At 24.7% G+C, this 16,590-nt stretch overlaps 1 protein-coding gene across 1 annotated transcript; it reads right to left on the reverse strand.

Annotated features, from left to right (window-relative positions):
- Position 1: 1 nt before the first annotated feature.
- Positions 2–16,060, reverse strand: LOC112592332 (ionotropic receptor 93a). Its single transcript, XM_025336352.1, has 19 exons — positions 15,943–16,060; positions 15,695–15,847; positions 14,269–14,373; positions 10,893–11,042; positions 10,675–10,789; positions 9,594–9,702; positions 9,358–9,519; positions 7,946–8,113; positions 7,009–7,221; positions 6,681–6,787; positions 6,324–6,390; positions 6,184–6,261; positions 5,716–5,871; positions 3,999–4,161; positions 3,113–3,336; positions 1,191–1,374; positions 1,049–1,127; positions 273–427; positions 2–208 (listed from the first exon to the last, which is right to left on the reverse strand). Exons 1-19 carry the CDS (start codon positions 16,058–16,060, stop codon positions 114–116), a joined length of 2,601 nt encoding a protein of 866 aa, XP_025192137.1. The 3' UTR covers positions 2–113.
- Positions 16,061–16,590: the final 530 nt, after the last annotated feature.

Here is a 16,590-nt window from a genome sequence, read left to right on the forward strand (position 1 = left end):
ATAGAATTATTTGTATATTTATGTGTTTAATTATTTGTAAGAATATTAATTACCATTGTTATCTATTTATTTTAATAAAAGAAAAAGACTGTTAAACATACAGTTGTTCGATATCAGTTTATAAATGGTGTTATTACTATTTGACGTCGATTTATGTATTTTTCTAGTATATATTCAAATACAAATGACACTAATGATGATAATACACCTTAAACATATCAATAAAGAGAAAAATGTAATAAATAAATAATTGTTTATGTAAGTAGACTCACCCAATAACAGAACAATAAACGATCCTTGCATATCATCTAAATTTACTTTATGATTTGTTACTTCTAATTGTGTATTAGTCCAACATTGATCTTTTTTGGGTAAAGTGTCCACCAACCATTTATTTATAAGACCAACCTTATGCATTTTTTCAATCCTGTAATAACATTAAAGATTTAATAATAACAATTTATACTTTTATATTTAAACTAAAAACATGTTGACAAAATGAGGTTAAAATTTTTCTCTAAGAGTACTAATAACTAATAAATATACAAGTTAAATATTTTAATACCTTTTTTTCTTACACTAAACATTTTTTTATTATTTAAAAAAAATATATTTGAAACACTTGTATTGTAAATTGAAAAACTCATATATAGTAAACAAACTTATGTTATTTTTTTTTATAATGTCTACAAAAAAAAACTGTGATAGTACATACCTAGGTATTTTTTCGCATTTATATATTTACATTTGCTTAAATTTAAATTATTTTGTTTTGATAGAAAATAAACTATATTATTAATATTTTTGTTTTAATGCATAATTTAAGATGTATACAAGCACTGAGCAACACAATATTTACAATTGAGTTGAATATGTGAATTTATATTAAAAATGATAGATCTGTGTTAATTTAATGTTTAATTAAATCATAAATGAGTGAACTTCTGTTTTTACTTTTTATCTTTAAAAACATAAGTTTATTTCAACCTTAATCCAAATAAATTATTTATACAATGTATTTTTAACTTATTTATTGAATTATATTTACTCTCTGTTTATTCTGCTAAGATAAGGGCTTTCTTTTGCTAACATCATTGCCAATTTTTCCTCTGCAAAATCTTCATTTCCTGTAAATCACTCTTAAATTTTTCATCTACAATTATAAGTAAAATATTTGTTAATTAGTTTACCTATAGCAAAGTCACATCTATTAGTTTTAAGAAAATCGTCTTTCATAATGTACATCAGGTTGGTTCGACGATGAATAAATGCATGTTTACCAGATCTTACTCTTTCTATAACCGACCGTGACAACTCCTCATGGTTTTCAGCATTTTTAATTAATTCTTTGACCATCGTATCATCTGGTAATGACTACTCATAGATTAAATAAAAATCAGACTATTAATAATATTAAGATATTAATAGAAATATTTCTATAGCTGTGCCACTATCCATAATATTTAATATCTTGTTTTACAAAGAGGTATTCTATCAATCATTTAAGGGATTTTTTGTTATTCCGATTTATAAAAATAATGACAAAAGCATGTTTTCAAACTACAGACATATAATATTTCATTTAAATTTTAATTAACAAATTTGAAAGTACTTTAATAGATAGGTATATTTAGTATATTTATACTTTATAGGTTATTAGAATTTTTAAATTAGTATTAAATTCTTTTACAATAAACAATTTGATTTTTAGGTAATTTTTTTGATAAATAATTTATTATACAATTTTGTAAAAAATAACTCAATATAATAAATTTAGTGTAAGTATAGCACGTTAAATAGTTAATTGTATACAATATTTTACTATCTTAGTATATTTATTGACAATAATTTAAAATGTGATGTACACATTTATTGAATCAACTAGTAAAATGTTGCTATATTTATAAAGCTATTAAACATATTTTAAATTAAAAACTAAAAAGTTAACCTACATTGCAATAATCCAAATTTATCTATTTTTAATCTTTAATGTTAACACTAATAATAATATATTAATATCATTATCTTTAAAATTAATATTTAAGTAGTATTAAAATAAAAATATAAGTTCTAAATAAAAGTTCATTGAATTTTACATAAAATATAAATTAAGTATTCATAATTACTTTTTGAAACTATTGAAATACAAAACATACAAAAAATATTATGAATGTTTTCAACTATAATTTTTTGTATAATTATGTCAAACACGATTCATCTACATTAGTAAATCACCCATTATTATTATTATTATTATTACTAAAAAAGTTAATTGTTAAATAAATGAAAAAAAAAATAAAAGTTCATTAATAAGGTATTATATTATGATCTATTGTTATTTTCTTTCCTCAGGCACTTCTTATAGCTTTTAAGGAGACGTGTTTTAATTAATTTTTTTGTGATTTGTTCACTATTATTAAAACAAACAAAACTTAGTAGGTACAACAACTTTATAATTGAAAACATTTTTCAACAATAAACAAATATTATAATTATTATTATTATTAATACTTTAAAATAAAAAAGTAGGTACTAAACATTTTATACTATAATAATCACTATTTATAGTATAATGTTGAATTAACTAATTACTATTCTGGTATTATATATTTTTTTAAATATTTATGAAATATTAAATTATTATTAAAGTCCGCATACACTTTGACAGAAAAATTATATTGTATTAACGACTCCATGGTAGTTGTAAATCGTGTAAAAAATGTTATCATTAGATACCGTATAAGTACAGGTAGGTACTTGAGTTTTATTTTGAAAAATAAACATATAACATTCTATTTCATAGTTAATAAATAATATATCACGTAGGCGCGTTACGCTACGTCTCCCACCATTGAACTAAACTACAATATTAATATGATCATTTTCAGAATTTGCATGATCTCTGTTTAAATACTTACAAAAATACATAGGGAGGAGGTAGTGTAACGTTAGTGGTTTTTCAATATTATATCTACCTAGTAAAATATTTACTAATTGCATCGTAATTCAAGAAAAACTATTGCCTATTCAATAATTAGATATTTAAATATAATAAGTATGTATTGTAGCTACTAATAACGGTAATAACGTAATGTTTTGAAAATGTTCTTACTGTGAGTAATGAATGTAAATTTGATGTTTTCGGTATTCCCCATGAATACCCTTGAGCCTTACGAGCCATCAAATCGGCTACATTAGACACCATTGTATCCATTTGAGGAAACGTCAAATACGCCACTAAGTTTCCACTGTAGGTGGTAACGATGACCAAAACGAATAACCACCAGGTGCCAACTACCAATCGACCACTATCCGCATCAGGTAAATAGGCTCCTCCTAGTTTGTAGATAATCAATTTTTAATAAGTCACTAATGATACAACGATAAATTGTAATGAAGATTAAACGTATGGTTTTCAAAAATTAAAAATTAAGTATATCATTTTCAGTATGCTTTTAAACATGTTTTGTAGGATCGCATTTTTAAAAATTTTTAACAAATATATACTGAATCGTTGAATCAAAAATACTAAACTTCTGAACATATCAATTGGTAGGTACCTATTAATATGATATAAATATTGGATATAATGGATGTATAATATAATATTCTACATAATACATTAATACCTATTAATTTGAAAATTCTACATAAGGCGTATAGAGCATAGGTATTTAATAGACAATAATATGATAATTGATAAAATATTGTTAAATTGTCTGTAAATTAATTATTTTTAGAACTTTTGTTATAAGAATACTATGATTTATAAACGATATACAGCCTAAACTAATTTGATACCTAACACTATATCTAATATAAGTAATATTAGGCACAGATATACAATATTATTTGATCGTACCGGACAAGAATAAATAACTTAAACTTTTGAGAAATTCTAGTTATAGTTATTATCAGCTATTGACTATATTGGATTAGAATCGGCTGTTAAAACCTACCGGTATATAGAGGTAATTGAAGATTTTTATCAGACTTACCTTGTTGCAACAGTGCGCCATAAACATACCAAAAACAATTTAATGGTGAGTTAAGACCGCCTTTTCTACTTATGTTGTGATATTCATAGTATGGACTTAGAATATGAAATACATTCAATATAGGACCCATTAGACCAACCACAATAGCTATGCATAACCAAGTCTGGAAAAATTATAAAAACTGTAATAACAAATTATTTATTGTTTAATAATTTTGCGATATCAGTAAAATACCTATAGAATAAGTTATACTTAAACATTTAATCAACTCTTAAAAATATGAAAGTACACTAATTAGGCTATATAATAATATTATGAAGTGCTTAAATTATTAAAAAATATATTATAGCCTATAGGTATATCCGGTATAGATAGGTATCTAGTACCTACTTACATAATAATATATTGTAAAGATGAAGAAAAAAATAAAACCGAACAAAATTAACTTAAAAAATTACAAAAAAAAAAAAAAAAATGTAAATACGTAGGAACAGCTACATAGACATTAAATAGTTATATGTTATATTACATAAATAGTGAAAATACTTAATGATATAGGTCTATAGGTAATCTATTATTACAGATATTCTTTATTATCTTGTTATTAGAGAGTGAGTTATACGTTCTACCGTATAACTCCTAATAAATTAAACATTTAGAACACGTATTTGTGTACCTACCAATCTACATTAATAAAGAGTAATGTGTGTGTAATTGTGTAAACGATCCACAACCATGTTTATCGTACTCATGATTCTAAAATTTTGTACATAAGTAATACTACAATCAAGCATGTGAATTTTAAAGCTTATTTTTAAATTTTTCATTTTAAAGAGGGACTCACACAGGAATTTCTTAGTGCATCAAAAACAAATTTTTTTATTGGAATAAGTTTGTTATTGGTTACAGCCTACAGAAAATCAAATAATACAATAATTATTAAGATTCGATTTAATTTTAAACATGTATTTTATATTTGACTGAATTAACCCAATTTATGCAGTTAACATTTAATGGAGTTTAAAAATACCAAATCCACAAGCATATGATTTATCATAACTCATGAGAAAGCCATGCAACACCAAAAATGTTTAAACATGCTCCAAAAATGTAAATTTTAACCAAAATTATTAAATAAATTGATATATTATATTTTCATTTAACATACATGATATATACAGATAATATAGGTACTATATTAACGTAGTGAGTAGTGACGACGTAACGTTAAAACAATTTTAATGTTCGGATATACCTACTCACTATCTTATAGATAGTTTGAGTTATTTTATTAACCAACAACCAATAAAAATACCATTCTCCGTGATCTAAAACCATTTCAACTTCATCGTAAAAACGTAACAATTGACATACATAAATTAATCATAAAGAATATGATAATAATACTATGACAACATTATATTTAATTTTATAGCCTTATAGGTATTCCTTATTGCAACTTAATAATATGGTAATCAGTCAAATACAATTTAGTACCTATGTATAAGTATTACATTACCCTTTAATAAATTAGTATAGTATTAAGGTCTATGGGCATCCACCCGCATCTTTCTAAATATACACTGTCTACTGCTCTTGTTAAACTCATATTATAATTTAAAAGATTTAGCATATTTGAATTGATACAAATCGCTAATAAAAATATTTCTATAACCTAGGTCCTAGGTAAATAATTATATTTTAGCATTGACGTTACCAATAACGTAAACGGAGCAGTAAACAACAAAGCTCGGCTTAGTTCCTTTGGTTTAGCCACTAAAATGTGATGTGGCTCTAGACTTATGTGTGTTGTATAGTTGATAAATATTTGGTTCGTTTCTTTTATAGCAAATGCAGCTGCTGCAATGAACACCTAATTTGTAAAAATAAGCTTTCAATTAATCATTATACACTATTAGAATATGTATAATGTAAGTATCTTTATAACATGTTAGACAAGCAAATAAAAATTATTTTGTCGAATTTGTTTTCTATAGCTATAGACTTACTCATTCTATAAATAAATCAATTTTGTAAAAATAACGCACATTTAAATCAAAAACAAACTACACCTAGTAATAACTTGAAGGAATAACTATACAATGAAGTAAAATAGTCTAACTCTAAAAAATTTCCAAATCGATTTAATAATGTATTTGACATACGATTTTTATTTGAAACTTACTCTTTCAGATCGAACGAGATCTATCATTTTATCCCATATGGGTTTTGAGACCACAGCGTCATATTCACCCAATATATTCTATGACATAATATTTAATGATTAGTTATTAAAAATAAATAAATTAAGAACAATTGACTTACATTTTGCATAAACAGAGCTTTCGTAGTATTCATTTGATCCGAGTGAGATATGACAATGACGTTATAACTACAAAATATTAATTCTCATTAAAAATCTACTACTTAAAAATATTATAATATCTATTTATAACGTATTATATTTTTGAAACACGTTATGTATAAATAATTTACAATATTTTCTAATTACATTTTTATTTTTACCTAAGTTGCATGTAATACATAGGTACTAGGTAGATACAATACATACGAGTATACGACTATACGAGAATAGATTAATAAAATATAATTTTTCAAATTTTATCAATTTCATTATTTTACAAAATGTACATAAACCACTAATGTAAGCATTATACTTACGTAAAATTTAATGTTTTTGCCAATTGATTGATAATATCGAAAACTAAACCACTATAACTTATTAAATGACCAGTTTTATTGAAATTTACGATTTGCCAAGGTGGAAACTGTAAACATTAAAAGTATATAATATAAAAGTAATAATATATTAATATTTTTTACCTAAAATAATATAGTTTGCCATGTAATAAGCTATGTAAATAAAATTATTAAAATAAATGAATTGGTATATGTACTGTTTAACTTGAAAATCGTGTTTATTGGACTATTAGGTAGTATTTAATTTTGTTTGAAATATTAAAAATTTATAAATTCGAATACTACTTACATTAAAAGTAGCAATAGGTAATGATATTCCTCTAAAACCATTCGCCAAATGCAAGAAAAGTGGTTCAGTTAGCTTTAAACCAGTTTTTGTATTCCAATAACCCACTGGAAGAATGTAACATCCATGACCAAAATACTCTTGGCCCCAAGTAACACCAGAATCAATGTGCCACATTTGACATGTTTCACATATACCGGATTCATTCAAACGAAACTATAAACAACATACAAGTTTTTGTTTTTTAAGCAGCTATAGTATTTAATATTGATTTTTAGATTAATTAAATAGAACTAATTACATTTAATAAATTATTTAAAAAAAAAAAACCATTAAAAATATATTATATTTATATTTATTTTGTATGTATAATATTTGATGTACATTAATGTTCCCCGACCTTAATCATTTTTATATTTTTTTAGTAAAAAAATTCAGTTTAACAAATAAATTGTAATTATTCATTACGACTAAGTATGTAATTTACAAGATTACAATCTTGATTAGTATATAAGGGGAAAAAATATCTCACTAAAATTGAGGCGGTTTGCCATCTATTGAAAGTTCTATAAATAGTATGTATGACGGTTAAATTAAAAAAAGTTAAAAAACTCTAATAAATAAAAAATAAAAATAAAATATTATATTATTAATAATTATAGTTATAAATTCTTAAAAATAATAAGATGGGTAATTAAAATTTTTTTATTTTGATTATCACATTTTCAATTAGTCTAGGTTTAAAGTGTACAACTGTCAGCATGTGTATTCATAACTATACGTAAATATTTGTTTAATATCTCGATTTAATAAATTCTGAATATCTATGTTATAAATATAAAAATTGTCAAGTTATATCCAAATAATAAAAACAATGAATATAATCACTACCTTTTTTATTATTATATACATTTTACTTAGTTTTATGGTTATATTTTACCTTGATGAAAGATACCATCGATTGTCTCCTATCAATTTTCGATGGTCTAATTTCATCCCATTCTTCTTCTGATACTCGTTGTGATAACTCTATTTCTTGTTGAATCAATGCACTGAAGGCCATTATGAATACAGACATTAATTCATCCACCAAACACAAGATACCACCCTTTAAAATATGTATTATAGTAAAAACTAAACAGTAAAATATATAATATTTTTAAATCATAAAGAAAAATACAATTTGAATTATACATATTATATATGAGTATTGTTAGCATATTGTTTAGAACAATGTGTGTAAAAGACATTGAAGGATAGATAATACTAAAAATATATTCAGGATTTTCAATGAATTGAACACTTAACTAATTGTCAAAAATATAGGTGTACATGGAATATGGAATGTAAAATTTGGATAATATATTATTATATAAATACCCAAATTTAATATAATGATTAAATTTTTTTTTTCAGATACTTAATAGAAAAATCCTAATTCATTATATTAAATACATACATCTATAGATTTGTTTTAAGATTCTACAATAAATGTATTGATTTTACAAATTAAATGTATGTGTGTTTTTTTTTCATTTAAAATAATTGAAATGTTACTTTAGATACCCGTATATTATTTTACGTACATACAGACATACAGTTATACGATTATCATGATGAAATAGTTTTTATTAATACATTTTATTAAAAAAGTTCTATGTTTTATACTTTTTAATAAATACATTGATTTATTTTTTGTTTTATGTAATTCTATGTATCTTGTGTCAAGTATGATCGTTATATTAAAGTGATTAAAATATATAAATTTGTAAATACGCTTTTGCTTTAAAAAATTGGAAAAGAACAGTCTTGCATTTATTAAAATCACAAAATATGATCTTATATTGAAGTTTTATATTTAAAAATCAATAATAGATATGATACATTTAATGGCATTCATTATTAACTTCAATATTTATTTTAAGTTCACTTTACTGATTTAGTTGTAGGCATTAAAACCAACAAAATACACCTAATTGACGCTGTAACATAAAAATAACAACTATATTAATTTTCAAGTTTAAATGAAAAATGTAAATATTGGATTAATATTTAGTTAAAAAGTATCTATTCGAGTTTTGTAAGTTACATTATTGATTTTAAATAGTATTATTTATAATTAATGATAGTATTGTATGTTGCACAAAGCTTTAAATAATCCGTTAAACATAAATTGATATTTCAAAATTATTTTACTCAATTTTAATTTTTTCTATTAAACATCTATTTAAAACGTGTTTCATTAATATTTTTTGAGTGCGTTTCTAGTATCTTGAGAAATAATTAACTAAGGATAATATTTTATTATTGAAGAGTTTTATCTATCATATAATATCATCATTTTTAACTTACGAGACATTTAGAATCTGTTTTTGTAGAATTGTAAATAAAAGATATATTTTCTCCTTCGCTCAATAGACTTGAAAATGATGATATATTACTTCTAGACGAGTCTATATCTGGAATAATAATTAGCCAACTATTTTCAGCAGTCATTAAATTCAATGATTTAGCCTAAAATTATAAAATATACGATATTAATAACTCGAATATGCAATATTTTATTCTTTATATATAATAATTCTTACCACATCTATAATTAAAGGTACATAATGAATACTAACAATGCAAATATAATTTGAATTCATTTCACTCATTTTTAAAAAATGTTCAAGATCCTCCATAAATAATTTCCTCCTTAAAATGTATGATGAAAAATTGTTATTTTTGTGAACCATGTAAGTATATAAAGACAAATCGATTACAAAAAATATAATTATTCATTATTTTTATATTGATTTGTTTAATTTTAATTGGTTTATTTGTTTTAAATTTAAATTATTATTTATACGAGTACACAAATGATCTTTAGCATCATTGAATAAACGTTTTAATGGCGTTAAAATTAGTAAATAGTAGATACTATAGTACTATACCACAATTATTACTTAACATAGACCTATTCCTTAAACTTAACATTGAATTTGATATTCTACTATTCATTACAATACTTTTCAGTTTGTATTTTATATTTTTATACCAAATACCAACTGCATCAGATTTTATATCATCCAGTCATTCGAATTATCAAGATTAATTAAAAGTTATCCTATATCTATCAGTTAATTAGTATAATATATAATGTTATCGTAAATTTTATTTTATCTGAAACAATTTTTCATTAATTTAGCAATCAAAATTATTGTTAAATATAGTATAGGTATTTATTGGATAGGTATAACTTATTAAAAGTAAAAAAAATTTTCCAAATAAAATAAATCAATAAAAAAATTTTATTAAATAAACCATACTAATAATAGATACCATAATATTTTACGTGAAATACCTACGTGAAAGACCCGTGAATGAAAATATTTATAATTTATCGTAATCTTAAATTACTATCATAGGTATTACTCGTACCAAATTTAACATGTCTGACATGTATCGTCTTTTATTGTATCTTAAATTATTAAATTATTAAGTGTTCATTTTATAATCTTAATTTTAATAAATTAAATAGTATAAATTATAGGCTATATTAAGGTTAAATATTTTAGTCATAAACTTGTAACTCAAAATATAGTATTTTAATTTAAAAAATAATTTGTATTGAATGGAGATCGTTAGTTAATAATATAATAATATAAAAGTATTAATTTTTAGTACCTTTTCCACTCAGATCCTTGCGTATAGATTTCAAATATAGCTACAGATGGTGATAGAATATTACTTGGATAGTGCTTTGTTAATGAGGTGACAATATGTTGTACAATGCTATCACCTAAAATAAAAATATATTAATTATTTTATTTATGTGAAGTTTTAGGTATATTATTCTTATCTGTGTTAAATTGTTAAAATATAAAATAGTTAAAAAAAATTACCAATAGAATTGTCATGCATTAAAATTGCTGATCTCCATGTAAACGCATTTGACATTCTTAAATCCAATATTAATTGAGATAGTTCTGATTGATAGGTAGTCAAAGGAATAGTAATTGCCTCATCGGTTGGTAGTCTCGGACAGTCAGTATCTAAGGAATAATTAAATTATTATTTTTTAAACATAACTAATAGGACGTAATGGTTAATGACCTGCAGGTATTGGGGAATATCATTTCACTTTGATCAATTTAGCATTTTAAAGCAACACGATAAAACATTAGTCGTATAGTATACGGAAACCCATTACAAATGTATTGTATGGTTTACTTTAAGTGTATAACGCTTATACTTAAGAAATAATTATTAATGTATGTTTTGACAATTTTAAAAGCTCATAAAATAAAGCTTACATATGTATGCAGTTATTTAATAGCTAGGTAATAGTTAATATAATTAGATATTCAGATATATCTTGAAGCAGAGCTGAAGCGAAGCCTATCTGTACTCCTGGCCATTTAATATATTTCCGCTCTTATTTATTATTAAAGTTTAATACTCCTCCCTTACAAACACAAATAACTTTTTATTTCATTCCAAATAAGATATAGATACTATTAAATATTAATTTAATTTTTTTTTATTATTGTTTTTCAAACGTGTCAACAAACTAATGTTTTTACATTATTTGAATTCAAATTTAATCGATAAAAAATAATAACCAATGTTATTAATAATAACATTAGACAGTACTCATAATAACTGGTTTTAAAGTTTTAAAAAAAAAACTGACAAAATTCTTGACTTTAAATTTTTCAATAGGTAAATTTACCATTTTTAATGTGAAACTTACAACATAAAATGGATTTAGCTGAACGAAAATTTGCATATTTGTACATTTGTTTAAGAACGACAGCACTACTGCAGTATCCAGACATCACTTCCTAATAAACCATAATCTTGTTTATACTAGTATGAGATAACATTAACCATATAGTGTGTTTAATAACAATACTTAATTAATCAAAATTAAATCATGAAACAAATAAAATCATAATCATAAGACGAGTTGTTGTATGTTTAATGCTCATTAGTCATTGTGTATATTTATTATATAATTAATACTTATTAGTTGTAAGTAATAACTAATTACAGAATACAATATTAGATTAGATGACTATTTATTTGAAAACCCGAAATATATCCTTAAATACTTAATAAGAAATTGTTTTGTAAATTGTATTTAAACAAAAAGTGAAAATCTGTATTTTCGATATCAATAGATAATAATTAATTTGGTCGGCGAAGTCCTACCCCTACCTTCACGCGGTGCTGACTGGTAACAGAACTCGTTCCAGCTAACGGGGGAGGCATAGAAGGAAAACTGTATAAAACCAACGCCGGTCGGTCAATAACAGCGACCAGAGGACAAAAATCGTCCCCTAACTCCGGACAAAAGGCCGAAGACTCAGCCTCAGAAGGTACTCCAAAAAGCAAACCCACGCGCGACCCACCTACACCCCAGTAGTTCCATACGAAACTGCCCCCCAGCAGTCGGCTTGCCCTGGGGCGCTAGTAGGATGCCCACAGCTAGGTTGGTTACCGTCTGAGTGATCTCGGTTGAAACAAAAAGGCGTACGGAACGGGACCCCGCACGGCTCCGCCGACGGAGCTTCTCGAGCTGAGCGTAAAAAGACAACGGAGAAAAGATGGAAAACTGCAAACCAACGGTGGCTAAAACCACACAGGCCACAAGGGGCCAACAGGACTCACAGCCGGAAATCCGGAGGTGATCAGACGGCAGCGCCGCCGGCGGCTCGACCGCACCCTCCCCACCTTCGAAACCGCTCACGAGACTCGGGAATTCAGGGCCTTAGTAGGACTTCCACAGATCAACCGGGCACCGTCCTGTCGTCGCAGGCGACGAATTTGTGGACGCAGACGCCGCGCTAGGTTGTGGAACGAACGGTTCAGAGACCAGAAGACGAGGCTCCTTCCTCAACAACATCGAGAGAAGGAAGGAAGCCAGACCGAGAGGTGAGGCTGGCGGGCTAGCAAACCGGGCCGCGAAGGCGGAGAGGTTCATGACTGGCGGGCAGCAAAGCCTGGTCGAGAACCTTCTCAGGAAAAAATTGGGCCATAAGCAAAAAAGATTTTAAAAAATTTTTCTTATATTCATTTAAAAATTATAATGTGCGCCCTTAGGGGGCAATGATTCTAAAAATTAATTGTAAATCGTATTTTATCTTTAATAAACGATGGCGGCGTCGCTGAAGTAATGCGAAAAGCAGTCGCCGCGGAGTCGTCGGTTAAACAGTAAAAAAAAAAAAGTAATAATTAATTTAAAATAGCTTATATTTAACAATAATAAATACTAAAATCACTTTATTAAATATTAGTATACATAACACTGGATGGTTAATTATTTTGAGAGGAGTGATGAATGTATTTTTTTTACAATTACTTGTATTTTTTGTATATAAATTATTTTAACTATTATTTTTCGTATGCCATGATAAAATTTTCAAAATATTTTGATACTTTTTATGCTATTTATAAATATTTATTTAAAATGTTCTACTTATTTTAGTTTTTAAATTTATGTATGATAATCTTTTGAGTAAAAAGCTTGAACATTTAATGCAAAGATTCTCATATGTTCTTATTACTGCGATTTAAAATAATTGAAAATAATATTAAATCACTATTCATTTAAGCTTTTTTTAAGGAATTCAATAAAAACAGGAAAATATATGAATTATTTTATCATTAAAAATATATAACATTATAAATATTAAGGATGAAAATGTAATTTCAAAAGATTTGATGACTGTAAATAAAAAAAAAACATTTAACTTAAAGCCTTACATTTTTATAAGCATTTCACTAAATTTGTTTGATTTATGAATATGGAATAATAATAATAATAATAACTAATTACTATAAATATATTATGTGATTTATTTTTTAAAAATTCATATCAACTTACCTACCATATCATTAATAACAATATAAATATAAGATAATCCTTATAGAAATACGAATATATGCTTAAAAAATGATAGACTTCAGAATCATTCTTCATTATCATGTAGGTACAGACGGTACAGTGATTTATCTTAACTTAGATGTTGAAAATATTATTTAACGTTATATGGTGAACTAATAATAATTATTATGTTACTATTTTCACCTCTTTGAATAAAAAATGTAAACATTATCCACTAGGTATATTGCAGACCAAACTTTGTTTACTAATTACTAGGTACTAAAATATGAATACCTAAATATTTGATTTAGCAATTAATAAAAAAAATGTTATCAAATATTTAAAGTTTTTTTTAATTGATTTTATAAATTATAAATTGTATACATAACCTGTTATTGAAATGTACAGTATTCCATTTAATCCTTCGAATTCAGCTTTGTAGTATAAGTCCCAAACATCTTCACAATATGATACAATGAAAATCGAAACCATATCTGAAATTAAAAATAAACTATACTATTTAGTATTTTCTTTATTTTATAAATGCATTAAGTCCTCAACATCGACTATCGTGTATAGTGTACAGCAGACACCGGTGGCAACCCGTAGCCCACGTGCTACATGTGGTCTTTGTAACTTTTTTTTTGCAGCCCTCGTGGTGTTTAAAAATTTTAATTTTATATTTCAAATTATAAATGTGAAGTATTAGTTTTATGATTTCAATTCATGGCTATTATATTTTCACAGTTTAAGCTATGATATTATTTCAACTATTATTGTCAAATTTATAATCTAATAACATAGTAATAATATAGTGACATTCCATATACTTACTATTACTTATTAGATTACAATGATTACGACAAATATGTTTTTCTGATTATTAATATTAAATGTTTTTGTAGCTATATTTTTAGTGTAGTTTATTTTCAAACTTACCGACATGCAGACATCGCTAGAAAATTTTAAATTTGAATTAAATAATCTTAAGTGTATTATAATTATTATTACAATGTTAAAAAATGTAAAAAATGCGTGATTGTTATATGTATTCAACAAATTATAAAAGGATTTATATATATTTATTTTTTTTTATCGAAAATAAAGTTGAACTGCTTAAACTGCTATGTTTAATTTACCAAAAAACTAAATTATCTGTAAAAGAATATAATATTAAACGTCATTATGAAACAGAGCATAAATTAAATATTTTAAGCCAAAAATTATATTAGAAATTATATTTTAGTATACTTTTTTCATGTTTTTATTCAAAGCAATAATCATAATAATATAAATTTTTCTCTATCAGTATATTTTATTCAAAATTAGTTGATAAGCATACCCAACGTATTTTTAATAACGTTTATTTTAATTTTACTACAGACCTCAATGAAAAGTTGATACGATATCAGATCTCTGATGTACACGTATAATTTAAAAATACAATTTTCGCTCAAAAAATGTACAAACGTTAAAATCTGCTTTCAAATATGCAATTGAAATCCAATCATTCTCTCGTAATTCACATTCTATCACATTCTATTGACTATTAATTTTATTATTGATAAATAAAATATAATATACATTATTGTATATTATACAAAGTATTATCATATTAAAGTAGTAAGACTAGTTTACTATTAAATAAAATATAGTTTCATGAACAAAAATGTTTTCATTTTTTTTTTTATGTATTATTGAATTCATTGGGATATAAGTTATAACTACCTATAAAAGATCTGGTTGATAATAATTCTAATAAATTTAATTAATTTGCTAAAAGTATCAATGTATAATAATTTAACTTTGCTTTACCTCTCGAAAGTTTAATGTTCGTTTTTGTATAGATTTCGACAGATACCCCAGCTTGTTTAAATACATCTTGCTTTAATTTATTAATGTATCCATTAATAGTATTCCAAATGTCATTATTTTTATTTGTAGTAAACTTTGGATTTATGACTATAGCTGAGTTTAATAAAATAATTCATATAAATAAATAATATTAAAACTAATAATATAATTTTAAACGACGTAAAAATATTTATATTTTTATTATTTACCAACTGTGTCGTTATTCCTTGGACCAGTGTCAATGTTGTAAATATTAAGACCATTACAAATCGTAATAAGTAGAATGTTCTGTACAATAATAATATATACCTTGGTTAAAATCATCATGTCTGAACAACTGCCTGCCGTTCTAAGTATTACTTTAAAAAATTTGACTTAAAACTGTTTTCGGTACCTACTATTAGATACTATCGAAAATATAATTGAATATTAAATCAAATGTCGGTTTGTCATATTTTACTTTAATAATTTCTATAATTTTAATTTTCGATAAAAATTATACTCTGATTGAACTCAAAAGCCGGCAATAATATTATTAACCATATGAACATTATCAACGATCACGCGACGTAGGTTTTGTGAAGGTACCACACACGAATGTTTGTGGAAAAAAATAATAGTCTATCATAAGGGTAGTTTCGTTCACCTCTAGAAAAGAAACTAGGTCGTGTAAATAAATAAACTGACAACCTCTTTAATGAGCTCACCAAACAAATAAATCATTAATATAAATATAATAACAAAGGAATAATTTAAATGTTTTATTACCTATAAAACTATCTAAATTGAATTAAATAAACATATAAATAGTGAGGATTGAAAAGATTTTTCATTTTTCTACATTACTTACAACAGTT

Source organism: Melanaphis sacchari, unplaced genomic scaffold (assembly GCF_002803265.2).
Source record: "Melanaphis sacchari strain LSU unplaced genomic scaffold, SCAv2.0 Contig16_pilon_pilon, whole genome shotgun sequence".
NCBI lineage: Eukaryota > Metazoa > Arthropoda > Insecta > Hemiptera > Aphididae > Melanaphis > Melanaphis sacchari.